The sequence below is a fragment of the Sinohyriopsis cumingii genome, chromosome 12 (assembly GCF_028554795.1).
Source record: "Sinohyriopsis cumingii isolate HCF-2022 chromosome 12, ASM2855479v2, whole genome shotgun sequence".
NCBI classification, from domain to species: domain Eukaryota; kingdom Metazoa; phylum Mollusca; class Bivalvia; order Unionida; family Unionidae; genus Sinohyriopsis; species Sinohyriopsis cumingii.
The window spans coordinates 8773583-8791006 of NC_142972.1; the positions used below are offsets into that span (position 1 = coordinate 8773583).

The 17424-nt window shown below is 39.5% G+C and overlaps 1 protein-coding gene across 1 annotated transcript in view; it reads left to right on the top strand.

Moving 5' to 3' along the window:
* The first annotated feature begins 954 nt into the window (after nucleotides 1-954).
* The window catches only part of LOC149785982 (E3 ubiquitin-protein ligase SHPRH-like), a 166862-nt gene continuing 150392 nt past the window's right edge, over nucleotides 955-17424 (top strand). The window contains exons 1-2 of the mRNA XM_089976242.1: nucleotides 955-1066; nucleotides 12638-13762. Coding sequence (XP_089832368.1) covers nucleotides 12718-13762 — 1045 coding nt within the window. The 5' untranslated portion in view covers nucleotides 955-1066; nucleotides 12638-12717. The remainder of the gene's footprint in view (nucleotides 1067-12637; nucleotides 13763-17424) is intronic.

Consider the following 17424-nt stretch of genomic DNA (forward strand, 5'->3'; position numbering starts at 1 on the left):
GCTAGGGTGGCCCCATTCACTACTTATAATGTCCGCGGCCCTGGCCACTGCATCTAATCAAAATCGCTCTTATATTTATCGTTGTCACTGTCAACAATATGGCGACATGTCGGCGTGCAATGGCTAGCTGCTGTTACACGCTATACGACATGTTAATGGATGTAACTCTTGAAATCCAATAGATGTCGCTAGTGCAAAATACTGATATATCGGATCGATCCGTCAAGGTGTATCGGTACATTGACTTGAGAACTTGGAGCAACCCCTGATGGACATACTTAATAGGCCCGCTCACATGCCCTATTGCTTGTTATGATGACTTGCTGAAGTGAATCTTATAAATGTCTTGATTGTCTTTTGAAGTTATTAAACATCTTCGTAAAAATGTCTTCAGATATAGTTTTACGAACGTAAAATTGCACATGCTCATAGAAGCACTTCCGTTGTCGAATCTGGGAAGGTCAGTAAATCTTGTATAGACTCAGGTCACAATTATTACTTCCCGTACAGTACGCACTCATTTAGTCATTGTCTATTTTTAAAGCATTTTTCCGCTCTCTCAGTTCGGTGCTGAATCAAGAGTTCGATTCAGTTCACAGTCAGTAACGTGGCAAAGATGCTGATCCGGAAGTGAAATCTCTGACCCATTGGACGCTGCTTTGTTTATAATCCAGCCGCTCAAAACAATCTATGAAAATGGCTTCAGCAAGAGTTCATCAATCAAAGTATTTTAGATTAACATAATTTTAGGACTTGTTCGCAGTAGAAGTCATTACTAGTAAACAAATGTAGAGACCATATAGAAAAAATAAGTGTGGTGCGAGTCCGTATGTAGTCCGCGATCCCATAGCTTTTATATAGCAATAACCGGTTTTGCAAAAACACCGGAACATATAAAGTTTTTTTGACCAGTCAGATATTTGGATAGCTTTTGTTCGTGCCACAGTTAGTGTCAACGAAGTAGCAATAGTGCATCGAATGTTTCGAAGTAAAGAAGATACAAGAACTGTAACATCAACAATAACTCGTTTAATTGGTCTTGAAGTTAATAATTAGGTACAAAAAGGTAATTTGCTGTGGACCTTTTTGGAATTATAGTCAGATTAAGTAAGTCAAGTAAGTTTTACTTAGAGCATATGACAAGCGCTTGTAATAGTTGTTTACAATTTGCCATACTATGCAATCCTAGGGTCATACATTAACTGTATGATTTGTGGCTAAATTGTAATCAACGATAGGAGCTCATGTGGAGTATCGTATGTCATACGTGACTACAAAACAAAAACAACAGCACAATAATTTTAATAAAGCCTTTAGTTATCATGCTCCGGTAAAAGTCCATATATTCGGCGTGCTATGGGATCGTGGGACTTAAAGGTTGTGATCGGCGAGTAAGTTAAAAAAACAATACAGACCTTCAAGACATTGCATATGCCTATATGTTGTTCTTTGCTCTATATTAAAATGCATTTTATTTCCAATTTAAATTAGAAGAAAGCGGGAAACGATCGATAAACATACCATGTAGATTCCATGTAAGTCAAGGGGAGTTACTCTGATTATGATAATACGGAATTAAAAAAAATTTTTTTGGATGCATTTACTTGTCCTAATGTTGGGAACTTAATTTATATGTGGCACGTAGTGAACATCAACTTGAAAACTGGATGCTACTTCTATGTCACTCATTCTGACATCTTTGCCAACCAACAGAAACTTATCACAGAATTTAAGAAATGCATATGTAAGTTACTGACATGGAGTGTCGCAGAGAATGGCGCTTAAAGGTACATGTATACCTTAGACTGTTTAAACAACTCCCAGTGTGCCAATGACAAGTAATAAATCGTGTATAGCAAAGTTTCAAAGTAAACACCTGTCAATTGTGAAGCTACCAGAAAGTAACAAGCATCCATACTTCACATTTTGACTGTTATTAGCTACCATAGATTTGATATCTTGGTTCTTTACAAGAACGGTAATCATTTGACTCATGCATAACATCAATGGTCATTATCAGACGACAAACTGGTTAACTGATTTGTTATATATTCCAGGTAAATCAAGGGGAGTTACTCTGATTTGTTATAGCAATTGTAGGAAGATAACATATTCATTTTTAGAACTTAGTTTATGGCCAGTAATTGGAAACAGTAATATTCATGGGTGTATTTTAAAATAGTGTACTCATCAGTAATCCTGATTTTTTCCCAAATTCAACTGGTGATGCAGAGCTAATAACTTATAGTCATGTAGGATGGTGTCAATAGAAACTTTTTTAAAGTGTTTTAAAATGTATGTTGACTTACAAAAATGAGTCGACAAAATCTGTTTTCATTGTTGGGGAAATGGATTTGATGAACATAAACCAACAAAAGGAAGAAAAACTAAACAAAAGTTTCAAGTTTTATTTGATTGGTGATATTTGAGTACTAGTACCTAAAGTGTGTGAATTCATCTTAACAACAGTTCAGATCTCAAGCTACATGTATTTATGTACCATACATATGGCAACTATTTTTATTTCTATAGGCTCCATGTTTTATATTTTACTTCCTTAGGGTCGTAATTCCAGGTGTTTACTCATGTTAATTTCTTTGATGATAATCGAGATGCAGTTTTACTTATGAAACTAGACAGCATTCGAAGTGGTCATTCTTGGTATTGAAACTATATTTTGACAGTTTTATTGTTGTGGGTTTTGTAAAAAAAAATGTTTTAATGTTGTAGGGTTAAAAAATAAGCTTCATAAATTTATGTGCATAATGTTGTCTTTTCCCCATTTCCAGTTGAAAAGGGCAATAACTCTTGTCCATTATCTCCCCATATCACTGCCAGGTGTTGCAAGTTTTTAGCTTTGCTACTGTACTGATCACATCGTAGAGTTTATCCTCCAGTATTCAAAACCATTTTTGCATTCTAATTGAACCATGCAACCTTCCTTTTGGCTCTTTTATGCAGGTTGTATACTTTTCCTTTTTTCAAATTTCTGCCAAATTTGAGTGATTTTGTCACCTTTAGGACTTTGTTGTTTTAAGACCATGTTACACCGTGCTATTGTTGACCTCTGAAAGGTGTTTACAAGTTACCATGACTTTGACTGTTTTTCACTTGTTCTGTTTGTAACAGAGTTGGTTTTAGCAAGTAGATATGCAGTATCTGTAATACATGGTCAGAGGACTACCATATTAGCTAGTTAGACACATACTGATTGGCTAATCTATGCTATTAGCTAGTTAGACACATACTGATTGGCTAATCTACCATATTAGCTAGTTAGACACATACTGATTTACTAATCTATTCTATTAGCTAGTTAGACACATACTGATTGGCTAATCTATTCTATTGGCTAGTTAGACACATACTGATTTGCTAATCTTTGCTATTTGCTAGTTAGTCACATACTGATTTGCTAATCTATGCTATTGGCTAGTTAGACATACTGATTGGCTAATCTATTAGCTAGTTAGACACATACTGATTGGCTAATCTATTCTATTGGCTTGTTAGACACATACTGATTGGCTAATCTACCATATTAGCTAGTTAGACACATACTGATTGGCTAATCTATTCTATTAGCTAGTTAGACACATACTAATTGGTTAATCTATTCTATTGGCTAGTTAGACACATACTGATTTACTAATCTATTCTATTAGCTAGTTAGACACATACTGATTGGCTAGTCTATTCTATTGGCTCGTTAGACACATACTGATTTGCTAATCTTTGCTATTTGCTAGTTAGTCACATACTGATTTGCTAATCTATGCTATTGGCTAGTTAGACACATACTGATTGGCTAATCTATTAGCTAGTTAGACACATACTGATTGGCTAATCTGTTAGCTAGTTAGACACATACTGATTTGTTAATCTATGCTATTGGCTAGTTAGACACATACTGATTTGCTAATCTATGATATTGGCTAGTTAGAAACATACGGATTGGCTGATCTATGCTATTGGCTAGTTAGTCACATACTGATTGACTAATCTATTCTATTGGCTAGTTAGACACCTACTGGTTGGCTAATCTATGCTATTGGCTAGCGAGTCACATACTGATTGGCTAATCTATGCTATTGACTAGTTAGTCACATACTAATTTGCTAATCTATGCTATTGGCTAGTTAGTCACATACTGATTTGCTAATCTATTCTATTGGCTAGTTAGTCACATACTGATTTGCTAGTCTATTCTATTGGTTAGTCATATACTGATTTGCTAATTTATGCTATTAGCTAGTTAGTCACATACTGATTTGCTAATATATGCTAGTTAGTCACACTGATTTGCTAATCTATTCTATTGGCTAGTTAGTCACATATTCATTTTCTAATCTATTCTATTGGCTAGTAAGTCATATTAATGTTCTAATCTATGCTATTGGCTAGTGAGTCACATATTGATTTGCTAATCTGTGCTATTGGCTAGTTAGTCACAATCTGATTTGCTACTCATTGCTTTGTTTTTTCTTGTGTTGTTTCAGGAGAAATGTTTACTAAATGCACTTTCAAAGTAATAGTCCATTTGGCATTGAAGGGAAGGAAAGATGGAATATGTCATGGAAGACAACCTATGGTTCATTGTTGGTGATACCAACTCATTGGGGAGTATTCCTCAGTTTTAGGTAGCCCAGTAAGTGTAAGTCCTTCTGCATGTCCGAGTATGGCCTTCAGGCCTGTAAGTCAGGTGCATGGGGTTCGTATCAGATCAATTTGACCCACCTCTTTAGGTGGCGCTCTACAGTTTAGTATTTTGCATAGGGTTAGGATTTTAAAGGAAAAGAATTTCCCCGGCTTTCCTCACTGGTTATACTGGCTATTTAAAAAAGACCTTGTATATCTTAGGTATAATGCAAAGAACCTTTAATTCCCTTTATTTTGGTGTATGATTGATGGGTGTTATAGAGTATACAGCTTGGCCTTACTTCAGATGTGCACCTTTCAAAAAAGTGCTAGCTCTACTTGGTCATTTTCACTTCCTGAACTTCAGAGGTAAATTGTATAAAAAAGAGCCAATAACTTTTTTTACATTTGATATATTTGGTAATTCATTCATTGCACTTTCAGAAGCTGGTATTGTCTAGTCTGGCAAAATTAATTTTCCCTATTTTAATAGCTGCTATGTATAGTGTACTTTAGATTAATTCAGGCTGATTTTTTAACACAAGGGAGCAGTCATATTAGTTAGCAGTGTGCTTAAATCATGTAAAATTTCCAAAAGTACAATATCCAAAAGAAATATCATCCACATTACATTAATGTAGCATAGAGGTATGCCAACATTCTCTCCATTGTGCATGTTTTAAATGCGAACTACTTCACCATGCAGAGTCTCAGGCTCGGCTAACGTGGGTACGTGAGAAAGCCTGCCAGTAGCTTCTCGTGGGTCGGTGGTTCTTCCCGGGGTTTTCCAGGGTTCTTCCTCCACCAATTATACTGGCCGCCATGTATAGCCTATCTTGTGCTGAAAAATGGCATTAAACCATACAACAACAACAACAACAACAACTTCACCATACATATGTCACTCTCTCAAAAGTACATATTAACTGGTGAGCACCCCCTTATACCACTGCAAAGTTACTGGCCATCCAGCCATCACTGACCATACAGCACTGGACACCTTTTGAGAAGACAGCCAGATGGTCCAGCCAGCTATGATTTACGGGGATCTGTTCATATCACTATACCATTGGCAACATGCCCTTTCTATTACAGAGATTTCAGTGAGAAATCTGTCAGGCCAGGCCCTTGGAGTGGCTGGTACTGGTGATAGCTGGGGCATCTTCTGTACCAACAGCTTTCAGGCTGACTATTTGCTGTGCAAGCCATCCAGCAGTCCCGGCAGTGCTGAACTTAACCACTTGTCCACATGGGAGGGCTAGTGACATTTTAATAAGGATGGAATTGAGTCTTCTTACAGAGCTGCAAGTAGAGCCAGATGCATAGTGAGTGTGATGGAATTCCTTCAAATCCTTCACATCATACTCAGATCCAACCATGGAACAGACTGAAGTTTAGCTTTCAGGCCACTATCGGACATTTTAGTTGGCTACATCAGAATGCCCTCACCCCCCTCCTGCTACTCTAAAGAATTCATAGTTCTCGATCAGGAGGAAGAGTTGCCATCCTTTCCCATTTGGAGAGACTTAAGGTGACAGATTCCTTCAGTACTGATCTCCTGCCACTTGACAAGAATATAGCAGCTGTTCATATGTCTGTCTGTTTTATAAGGTGGAAAAATGTGCTCCATGCCTGTCTGAGCTTGTTCAAAATGTTGTTGCACATTCTTCATGGTTGGATTTGGCCTTATTGGCACCTTTCAGACTCAACAGAGATACCCAGCAATATCCAGGTTAGGGAGGCTCCAGGTCATTTAGAGGGGCTTTGGGTTTCGTTCACAACAAACTCCAATCCTCTCATCCTCTCCTTTCTTTTCATTGACACCATCAGATCGGGTCGCTCATAAAAAATCTGATGGTGGAGCTTGTGCAAAGACCTCCCACCCCCTTGTGCCCCTCCCACCCTGCATTATACCCACAAACAAAACTAAACCAAATCATAGGTATTGGCATGTGTTAGGGTTTGACTGACATATGGCAATATTTTCAGTGGTGACCAGGAGGTTTTGACAAAGTTTAATATTTGTGATATGTAACCTGTTGCTGTTGCAAACCTTTCTGGGATGGAAATTACTTTGTACGATGTGAATTCATCCTCCCAAAGGGTGACATTAAGAATTTTCTGGAAGTTGATCTTACATATGGGTGGACTGCTGGTGGCCTAGTGGTTTAAGAGCGTCTGCCTCGAATGCAGGAGGTCATGGGTTTGAACCCTGGCAGATTCATACCAAAGTCTTATAAATAAAATGGTACTAACAGCTGTCTCACTAGCAGCTTAGCATTGAGAGGTTGTTTGGACTGTTCGGCCTGTGGTCAGGATAATGTGACTGGGTGGGACATCATGCTACATGTGTGTGGCATGAGCCCCAGTGCGAGACATCACTATAAACTGCCACCGCACTCATTGTACCTTATATGACTGAAAAATGTTAAAGCTATGTTAAAAATCCAAATCACACACACACACACACACATACACACACACACATACACACACACACACACACACACAGACACACACACACTGGTGCATGCCAAGTAGACCTCATTCTTTTAAAGATAGATCCATATTTTCATGGATGCTAATTATGCTCTATACAAAATTTACTTTTGCTTAATGTCATGCAGTATGTATTGTATGTATGTTTTTAAACAAGCATTGGATTTAGTGATTATATTTGTCCTCAGTCCACTGGATTTAGTGATTATATTTGTCCTCAGTCCATTGGATTTCCTTTGTCAGAATGCATTTTCTTGAGAGTTTTTTGACAAGTAAGTCCCACATTGATGTGAGGGGGAAGCAGCACCCTCTTTGACCCTCAAACCAATGTGGCAGTTGATTGAGACACTTTGTAAGTAAAGATGTCAACAGGGACCCAGGTGCTTGGGTACCCACCTGCTAATAATAACCTGGCTAATAAAATGAACAACCAGGTACCTGTTTAATAGCAAAGTATTGCAAGTTCAGATTGAGACAAAGAATAGTGATTATAGTTCGAGGCTCATGTCATGTGTGCATTTATTAATCGTCACAGGGACTCGTACAGTTGCATACAATTTACTTGCCATACATGTACTATATAATAATGCAAGGGAGGACACTTCTTTCCTTTCTTGTGTGACCTATTTAAGAATCAGTGCTGATGTTTCAAGCTAGACCGTCTTAACTTTGTGCCTGTCCGTGGTTTGTGCGCCATTTTTCACGCAACTTAAATGCGCTTGTTTGTGATCCTGATTGCATTAATTAGGTCAGTCTCTTTTGTTGACAGTGATAGTAAGTACTGATTAAGAAATATTCAATGAAATAAAATTTAAATACATACTACGATTCAAATAAGAGAAAGCACAATATAAATGTTGGGTTTAACTAATACCATTTTTGTGGCCCTGGAGTGAGTATTAGGTATTCATGTCAGGGCTGCTGTTCATGTCTTTGTTTACTGGACTCTTTTTTTTTTTATTATTAGTGGCAACCTCAAGACATATTTTTGTAACAGCAAAGGCAACTCAAAACTTGACAACCATAACATGCATTTCTTATACTGTGTTAGGAAAAAATGAATGAAATGGACAACTATACAGAATGAAACTTTTCACTGAAATATTTAAATGTAAGGGAAATCTTTGTTACTTAATAACACTGAAAAAGAAAATCTAATAAAAACTGACCATGTCTGTAAATATGGTAATTTTTGTGTGAATTTTACATGAAACAGTTCCTAGAAAACAGATGGGTTTCTTGAATCTGATACCTTTTTTCATAGATTCATTCTATTTTGATACTGCATACATAGCAGACCAGCCTAAATTGAAAATAAATGGCACCAGATATCGTAAAATGTTTTTTGCTGTATCAATGTGACTGTTGGATTTTATATGACTAAAAAATGTTAGAGGAGAGGGATTTTGTTAAACTTAAAAACATGATGCATCAGACCATCGTTAAGGGACGAACCAGGGTAGGTTGAGGATACTACAACAGTCATCGTTTGTGGACTTTACGACTATGTGCAAAAGTTACTATAGACTAGTTAAAGTGAGTGTTATGCATAAATAATTTATCAGTTTCTTTTGTGTCTTTACTCTTGTACTAACAATTAATTAAGATAGATTTAGCCGATTTGTGACAAAATTTTAACTGCAGATCCAGGTAAGTAGCAAAAATAATTGTATGTGAAATAAAATAAATATGTATTTTTCATACAGATTTCTTTAATTACGGCATGTAATGTATAAATGTATATTTTGCTCTTTTATGCTCAGATTACACTTTTTGCCACTTATATTAGTAATATACCGCTCCAGTGGCCTAGTGGTTAGATCATCCGCCTTGATGCGGGAGGTTGTGGGTTCGATCCCTGGCTGAGTCATACCAAAGACTTACAAAATGGTACTAACAGCTGCCTCACTTGGCGCTCAGCATCAAAAGGTTAGTGTTAGGATTGGTCGGCCTGGTGTCAGGATAATGTGACTGGGTGGGACATCATGCTGCATGTCTGTGGCATGATGCCCCAGTGCTTGACGTCACTATAAACTGCCACATTGTAGACATCATAGCGATGCGACTGAAAAAAAGATAAAGCTACATTAAAAATCCAAATCACATCACATCACATATTAGTAATAAATTATGCTTATACCTCCCTCTCTTAGGGGGGTTGGCATGTATGAACCTACAACAAAGCAGTTCAGGTTTACATTTCATATTATTTCCCATTGATCGGGTACCTGGGTAGTGGATTGTTAGGATTCATGGGTACCCTTGTAACCGATCCTTATGATTGATGGGTATTCGGGTAATGGATCGTTAGGATTGATGGATATCCGGGTAATGGATTGTTAGGATTATGGGTATCCAGGTAACTGGTCGTTAGGGTTGATGGGTACCTGGGTAATAGATCATTAGGATTGATGGGTACCTGGGTAACTGCTTGTTAGGATTGATGGGTATCCAAGTAACTGATCATTAGGGTTGATGGGTACCTGGGTAATCAATCATTAGGGTTGATGGGTACCTGGGTAACTGCTTGTTAGGATTGATGGGTACATGGGTAATGGATCGTTAGGATTGATGGGTATCAAAGTAAATGGATTGTTAGGATTGATGCATACCCAGGTAATGGATCGTTAGGATTTACAGGTACCCCGGTATCTGGTTGTTAGGATTGAAGCGTACTCGGTAGAAATTTTCCAGAATTTTGACATCTCTATCTGTAAGAGGAGAGTTTTGACCAAAGTTTGTAAGATCTGATAAAGGGGTCTCCTGTTGGATTAGAGTCACCTAGACTGTCATTGACTGGTCACTAGCCCATGGTGTAAGACTAGTCATAAATGTAAAATCTGACAAAGGGTCTTCTGTTTGACTAGAGTCACCTTGACGATCATTGACTGGTCACTAGTCCATGGTTTAAGACTAGTGGTTGTAAGATCTGATAAAGGGTCTTTTTCGGATTAGAGTCACCTAGATGGTCATTGACTGGTCACTAGGCCATGGTTTAAGACTAGTCATCAATGTCAAATCTGATAAAGGGTCTTCCGTCAGATTAGAGTTACCTAGATGGTCATTGACTGGTCACTAGTCCATGGTTTAGGACTAAACATCGAGTGCTGCTTACTGGTCACCTGTCTGTGACTACCAGTCTCTGGTCTTCGGAGCCTCTGCAGTACAGGGATGGATATAGGGTTTGAGACCCACCCCCAACACACAAGACACTACTGTTGAATCCTGCTGAGAGTTGATATTCAGGTACCATACTAAAGAAGGGGATCAGATCGGCATTCGTCCATTTCCTATTATCCCACTCAATTCCTACTGTATGTGGGATCATACAATGCAAGGAAGTGATTGATACTTCCCTTTTATGTAGTCATAGACTCTCTTGGCCTGAAACTTGAAAGGTTTTTGTTATGGTTCATGGATAAATGATGCCACCTTCTTGTAAAGTGGTGATTAAAAGAATGGCGAATGGGTGTCGTCTTCCCAATAACCCAGTAGGGTTGAGAGGCACTCTCTTGCTGAGTCTGTCACCATGGACAGTCTACTCACTCTGAGTGAGGAGTTATGGGAAGATGTTCTCCATATCCCTAGGTCTTTACCATAACAATGTGACCGGACCAAAAAGTTCTTCCTCCTCCCAACCATTGTTCCAGGTGGTGGAGTTGAAAGAGATTTGGCCTTTCAACAAACTGGTCAATGGTGTTCACCATCTCCCCCCCCCCCCAGGTGAGTTGTGTTCCAAGCTCTTAAGTTCACAGAACACAGATTCTTTCCAGTTCAGAGAGACTCTTTGGGGTGGCATCCCTCACAGATCTTCTCTTATTCCCTCATTCATCTATGGTCAGGGAGCTTTCTCAAAGATTTTGTAAGGGCCAGTTTTCTGGACAGTGCAGGGGTTGGTCGTTCACCCCCCCCACACACATTGAGAACCTCTGGTCTCTGCAAAAGATTTCTTGTTCCTGCAAGTTCTTATGATGTGTAGTTGGCACTAAATGAAAATGGTTCACATTTGATATTCAATATAGCCACCATAAAATCTTGATAAAATTTCCACTTGAAGACTTCTTATAATTTGTTAGTTCTTCATTAAAACTGTGCTGATCTTATGTCCAATAATGCCACCATGTTGGTCAGCTTGAAAATATTGTTATCTCTCCTTCTCCCAAAATGGTGCTATATTAACATGGGGTTTTACCAGATGGATGGCTATACCAACATGGGGTTTTACCAAATGTATGGATATTCCAATCTGGGTTTTGCCAGATGGATGGCTGTATCAACATGGGGTTTTACCAAAATGATGGCTATACCAACATGAGGTTTTATCAAATGGATGGCTATATCACATGGGGATTTACCAAACGGATGGCTATATCAACATGGGGTTTTACTAGATGGATGGCTATACCAACATGGGGTTTTACCAGATGGATGGCTATACCAACATGGGGTTTTACCAAATGTATGGATATTCCAATCTGGGTTTTGCCAAATGGATGGCTGTATCAACATGGGGTTTTACCAAAATGATGGCTATATCAACATGGGATTTTACTAAATGGATGGCTATATCAACATGGGAATTTACTAACTGGATGGCTATATCATATATCTATCTATATCTACCTGGCCCTATCTATATGTACCTGGCCCTAAGTAAAAATGGGCTGAATTTGACATAAATATGTCCAACACGGCTGCTACATTGTAAATCTTCATATCACTGATTAATATCAGCCCTCTTCATTTAATAGAAAGAAATGTTGTTATCTTAAATTAATTGAAAATTGTTTTGCCCTGTGGAGCATTAGTCCTAGTGATTGGCTCTTGTGTTTATAAAGGGGATGGTGTAGGTATGGGATTTTACTTTATTTATGTTGGATTGATAGAAGCTGTATTTTGCATGTCACATTCCCATCTTGATGTTTAACATTACTTTATCCCTTGTCATAATAAATCCACAAAAATGGCAGCCTAATGCCGATTTCCTATTGGTGCCCAAGTACCCCACCATGTTATATACACGTTAAAGGCCAAAGAGCTCACTCATATATTAAACTAATGACAATGTTAATTCCTTTAAAAACCAGAGTACCATCTCCATGTTAAATTCCACTTGTGTCCCACAGAGTTGCATTTCCTTCCAAATAGACCCCTCGTGTTAAACCTATGGACATTTTTGAATTTACTACTGTTGTACCTGTCCATGGAAGATATAGAGGAATCAGGATGCTGTCAGTTGACTTAATTAGTGTGGGTATCGAGCTTTATGATTTTGTAAACAATTACATCCTTGTTGGAACTTGAATTCATGGATTGTGGAAGGTGTCCCGTTGTTTCCATGGAAATATATCATTCCTCCCCGGGTCTTTTTGTTTTTGGTTTGTAGCAACCATTGGTAACTAAGAAAGAATGAATTAACTGAAAAATAGTTGATTACTAGCTTTATGAAATGTTCTGTTTTATTTTTCTTTTTTAAGTTTTATTTTCATTTTCTTTGCAGAGAAGGATCAAGATGAAGTGCATTAGATAAAACAACTTGGCGGGTGATACTGACAGGAAGAACATCACAGCCATTTCAAAATGGGGAAAAGAAAGCAGTCTGCTCCTCAGCATGTTGCAGATGAAAAACGACGGCAGTTGACCTGGAATATGCAGGACACATTCCAGCACTCTACAGGCATGGATATTGTATCAGATTTGATTGATGACTCTGAGGTGGTTAATCTAGATATGACTGGCCACATCATTGTGACAGAAGAAGTGGTTAATCCAGATGTGACTGTGGTGCCTGGCCACATCATTGTGATAGAAGACGTGGATAATCCAGTTACGAATGTGGTGCCAGGCCACATTGTAAAAGAAGAGGAAGCTGATGATGACTGTGTTATTTTGGAGGAAGAAATTGACCTTACAGCAGATGGCTCTCTAGTCACTGCTGGTGGCTCTTCACCCATTGGTTTAATTAGTGTGGACTCTTCTTCAGATTCTTCCTCATCAAAAGACCATTATAGAAGAGTGTCAGGTGCACAGTCTGTGACTTTCAAAAAAGAGGTCACTCCTTTAGGGAGTGGGTCTTTGGAACAGCATGAAACAGTAATGAGTATTATTGAAATATTTGACCTTTTTCAAGAAGATTCTGAATTTTACATTACAGTGCACAGTCAGAGCCCTTTGAAACCCACAGACTGGTACTGCACAATTGGTCAGTTTCAAATGAAAATATTGCCCAAACCTCATTTCTTCCAAGATCTGGGTGAAGACCTTCCCATGAGCACTCTGATCAGGTTTTATGTCAGTCACATCAAAGATAGGAGTATGTTGTATTTCAAGCTTAATGATGGCTCCAGCAATGGACCAAACAGGATCTGTAAACAAGATTCTATTGCACTCTGGTTTGTAGAAACAGTTCTTCCTTACAACTGTTTGGCAGCTTTGAAGTGCAAAGCATTCCAGGTTGTGTTAGCAAACTATGACCCACAACAGAAAACATTAGATATGAAAATTCTTGCATCCGAGGCTGTATTAACAAAGTTGAAATTTCCTGGAGAGGGATGTCGAATGAAAACATTGAATTATAATCTTCGGGTCCTGATGTCATACTTTTTGGGAATAACCACTCCTCCACGTAAGTTAAAAAACCCCAAAGTAACAGGAATATGACCCAGCTTGCCTGTGTACTGGTGGTACAATTTCACATCCTTTCTTTCAGCCTTAAAAGGAGAGAATAAATATGATTGAGAAACTTAGCTTAAATATGTTGCATTGTTGTAGAGTTCTAGTATTTTAACTCAAAGACAAGAAGAACTGATGGGATGGTCTGTTGTCCATTGTTAGCCCAATGTCTGCTCATCCTTTAGATCAAGTTTGTTATTGGTACGGCTCCTAAACTACTCACAGGGTTGCCATTTAACTGTACACACACACACACATTCATCCCATGCTTTAGTTGGTCTTGGATGAAAATGGTGCCACATCCAGTATGGCCATCATGAAAACTCTTATCACTGTTCCTCCTGAATGGAGTTTTCAGCATGAGGTTTTCACTAAAAGTTTTCTATGATGTCTAGCAGGTCATAATTGGAAATGGTGCTGATCTGATGTCCAATATGGCCACCACAGTGGCCATCTTGAAAATCTGGTTTTTGCTACTTGTCCTGAATGGATGGTCATATGAACTTATCATTTTTACTAAAAGTCTGCTTATGATGTCTGGCTGGTCCTAAATGAAAAGGGTGTGAATATAATGTCCAATTTGGCCACCACAGCAGCCATCTAGAAAATCTTTTTTTCTACTCCTTCTAAATGGAAAGTCATAATTTGATAGTGTGTTGTGCATCGTCTGATGTCCATCTGTTAGCACAAGTTTGTTATTGCTAATCCTGACTTGGAAAGTTGACAAGAAACTTCACACACATTCATCGCATGGTCTAATTGGTCCTAGATGAAAATGGTGCTGCTTGCACATACAATATGGCCATTGCTGTGGTCATTTTGAAAATCTTGTTTCTGACATCCAGTACAATCACCATAGCAGCCATCTTGAAAATCTTGTTATTGCTACTCCTCCTGAATGGACAGTCTGATTAAAATAAGATCACCATTGTTATCCATGAAAACCTGACAGTACCGCTTAGGGATCAGGTTCTAGTAACCTATGTTATTACCGTAATTGCTAATTTTATCAACCAATCAGATGAAGTCTTAAATCTTCACATTTTGAGACTGAGCAGTATGGATGAAGAGCATGAAAGTGTACTGAAATATTTCATTCACTTCCAGATTTTTGAAAGCTGCATTTTCATTGGCTAATTCAAAGGTTACTAGAACATGACCCTTAAGCAGCTGTCATGAGATCTTCATGTAGGACAGTGGAGATCTGATTTTAATCAGATTGCCCTAATGGATGGTCATATCAACATTAGGTTTTCACTAAAGGACTATTTATGATGATGAGTTTGTCCTGATGAAAATGGTGCTGATCTGAATTTTAATGTGGCCATCATGGCAGCCATCTTGCAAATCTTGTTATGGGGACTCCTACTGAATGGGTCATATTCTCATGAGCTTATTAGCTCTGGGATGATCTGTCTGCCATCATCTGTCTATACATTAGCTTTGGGATGATCTGTCTGCCATCATCCATCTGTACATTAGCTTTGGGATGATCTGTCTGCCATCATCCGTCTGTACATTAGCTTTGGGATGGTCTGTATGCCATCATCCGTCTGTACATTAGCTTTGGGATGGTCTGTCTGCCATCATCCGTCTGTACATTAGCTTTGGGATGGTCTGTCTGCCATCATCCGTCTGTACATTAGCTTTGGGATGGTCTGTCTGCCATCATCCGTCTGTACATTAGCTTTGGGATGGCCTGTATGCCATCATCCGTCTGTACATTAGCTTTGGGATGGTCTGTCTGCCATCATCTGTCTGTACATTAGCTTTGGGATGGTCTGTCTGCCATCATCCGTCTGTACATTAGCTTTGGGATGGTCTGTCTGCCATCATCCGTCTGTACATTAGCTTTGGGATGGTCTGTCTGCCATCATCCGTCTGTACATTAGCTTTGGGATGGTCTGTCTGCCATCATCCGTCTGTACATTAGCTTTGGGATGGTCTGTCTGCCATCATCCGTCTGTACATTAGCTTTGGGATGGTCTGTCTGCCATCATCCGTCTGTACATTAGCTTTGGGATGGTCTGTCTGCCATCATCCGTCTGTACATTAGCTTTGGGATGGTCTGTCTGCCATCATCCGTCTGTACATTAGCTTTGGGATGGTCTGTCTGCCATCATCCGTCTGTACATTAGCTTTGGGATGGTCTGTCTGCCATCATCCGTCTGTACATTAGCTTTGGGATGGTCTGTCTGCCATGATCCGTCTGTACATTAGCTTTGGGATGGTCTGTCTGCCATCATCCGTCTGTACATTAGCTTTGGGATGGTCTGTCTGCCATCATCCGTCTGTACATTAGCTTTGGGATGGTCTGTCTGCCATCATCCGTCTGTACATTAGCTTTGGGATGGTCTGTCTGCCATCATCCGTCTGTACATTAGCTTTGGGATGGTCTGTCTGCCATCATCCGTCTGTACATTAGCTTTGGGATGGTCTGTCTGCCATCATCCGTCTGTACATTAGCTTTGGGATGGTCTGTCTGCCATCATCCGTCTGTACATTAGCTTTGGGATGGTCTGTCTGCCATCATCCGTCTGTACATTAGCTTTGGGATGGTCTGTCTGCCATCATCCGTCTGTACATTAGCTTTGGGATGGTCTGTCTGCCATCATCCGTCTGTACATTAGCTTTGGGATGGTCTGTCTGCCATCATCCGTCTGTACATTAGCTTTGGGATGGTCTGTCTGCCATCATCCGTCTGTACATTAGCTTTGGGATGGTCTGTCTGCCATGATCCGTCTGTACATTAGCTTTGGGATGGTCTGTCTGCCATCATCCGTCTGTACATTAGCTTTGGGATGGTCTGTCTGCCATCATCCGTCTGTACATTAGCTTTGGGATGGTCTGTATGCCATCATCCGTCTGTACATTAGCTTTGGGATGGTCTGTCTGCCATCATCCGTCTGTACATTAGCTTTGGGATGGTCTGTCTGCCATCATCCGTCTGTACATTAGCTTTGGGATGGTCTGTCTGCCATCATCCGTCTGTACATTAACTTTGGGATGGTCTGTCTGCCATCATCCGTCTGTACATTAGCTTTGGGATGGTCTGTATGCCATCATCCGTCTGTACATTAGCTTTGGGATGGTCTGTATGCCATCATCCGTCTGTACATTAGCTTTGGGATGGTCTGTCTGCCATCATCCGTCTGTACATTAGCTTTGGGATGGTCTGTCTGCCATCATCCGTCTGTACATTAGCTTTGGGATGGTCTGTCTGCCATCATCCGTCTGTACATTAGCTTTGGGATGGTCTGTCTGCCATCATCCGTCTGTACATTAGCTTTGGGATGGTCTGTCTGCCATCATCCGTCTGTACATTAGCTTTGGGATGGTCTGTCTGCCATCATCCGTCTGTACATTAGCTTTGGGATGGTCTGTCTGCCATCATCCGTCTGTACATTAGCTTTGGGATGGTCTGTCTGCCATCATCCGTCTGTACATTAGCTTTGGGATGGTCTGTCTGCCATCATCCGTCTGTACATTAGCTTTGGGATGGTCTGTCTGCCATCATCCGTCTGTACATTAGCTTTGGGATGGTCTGTCTGCCATCATCCGTCTGTACATTAGCTTTGGGATGGTCTGTCTGCCATCATCCGTCTGTACATTAGC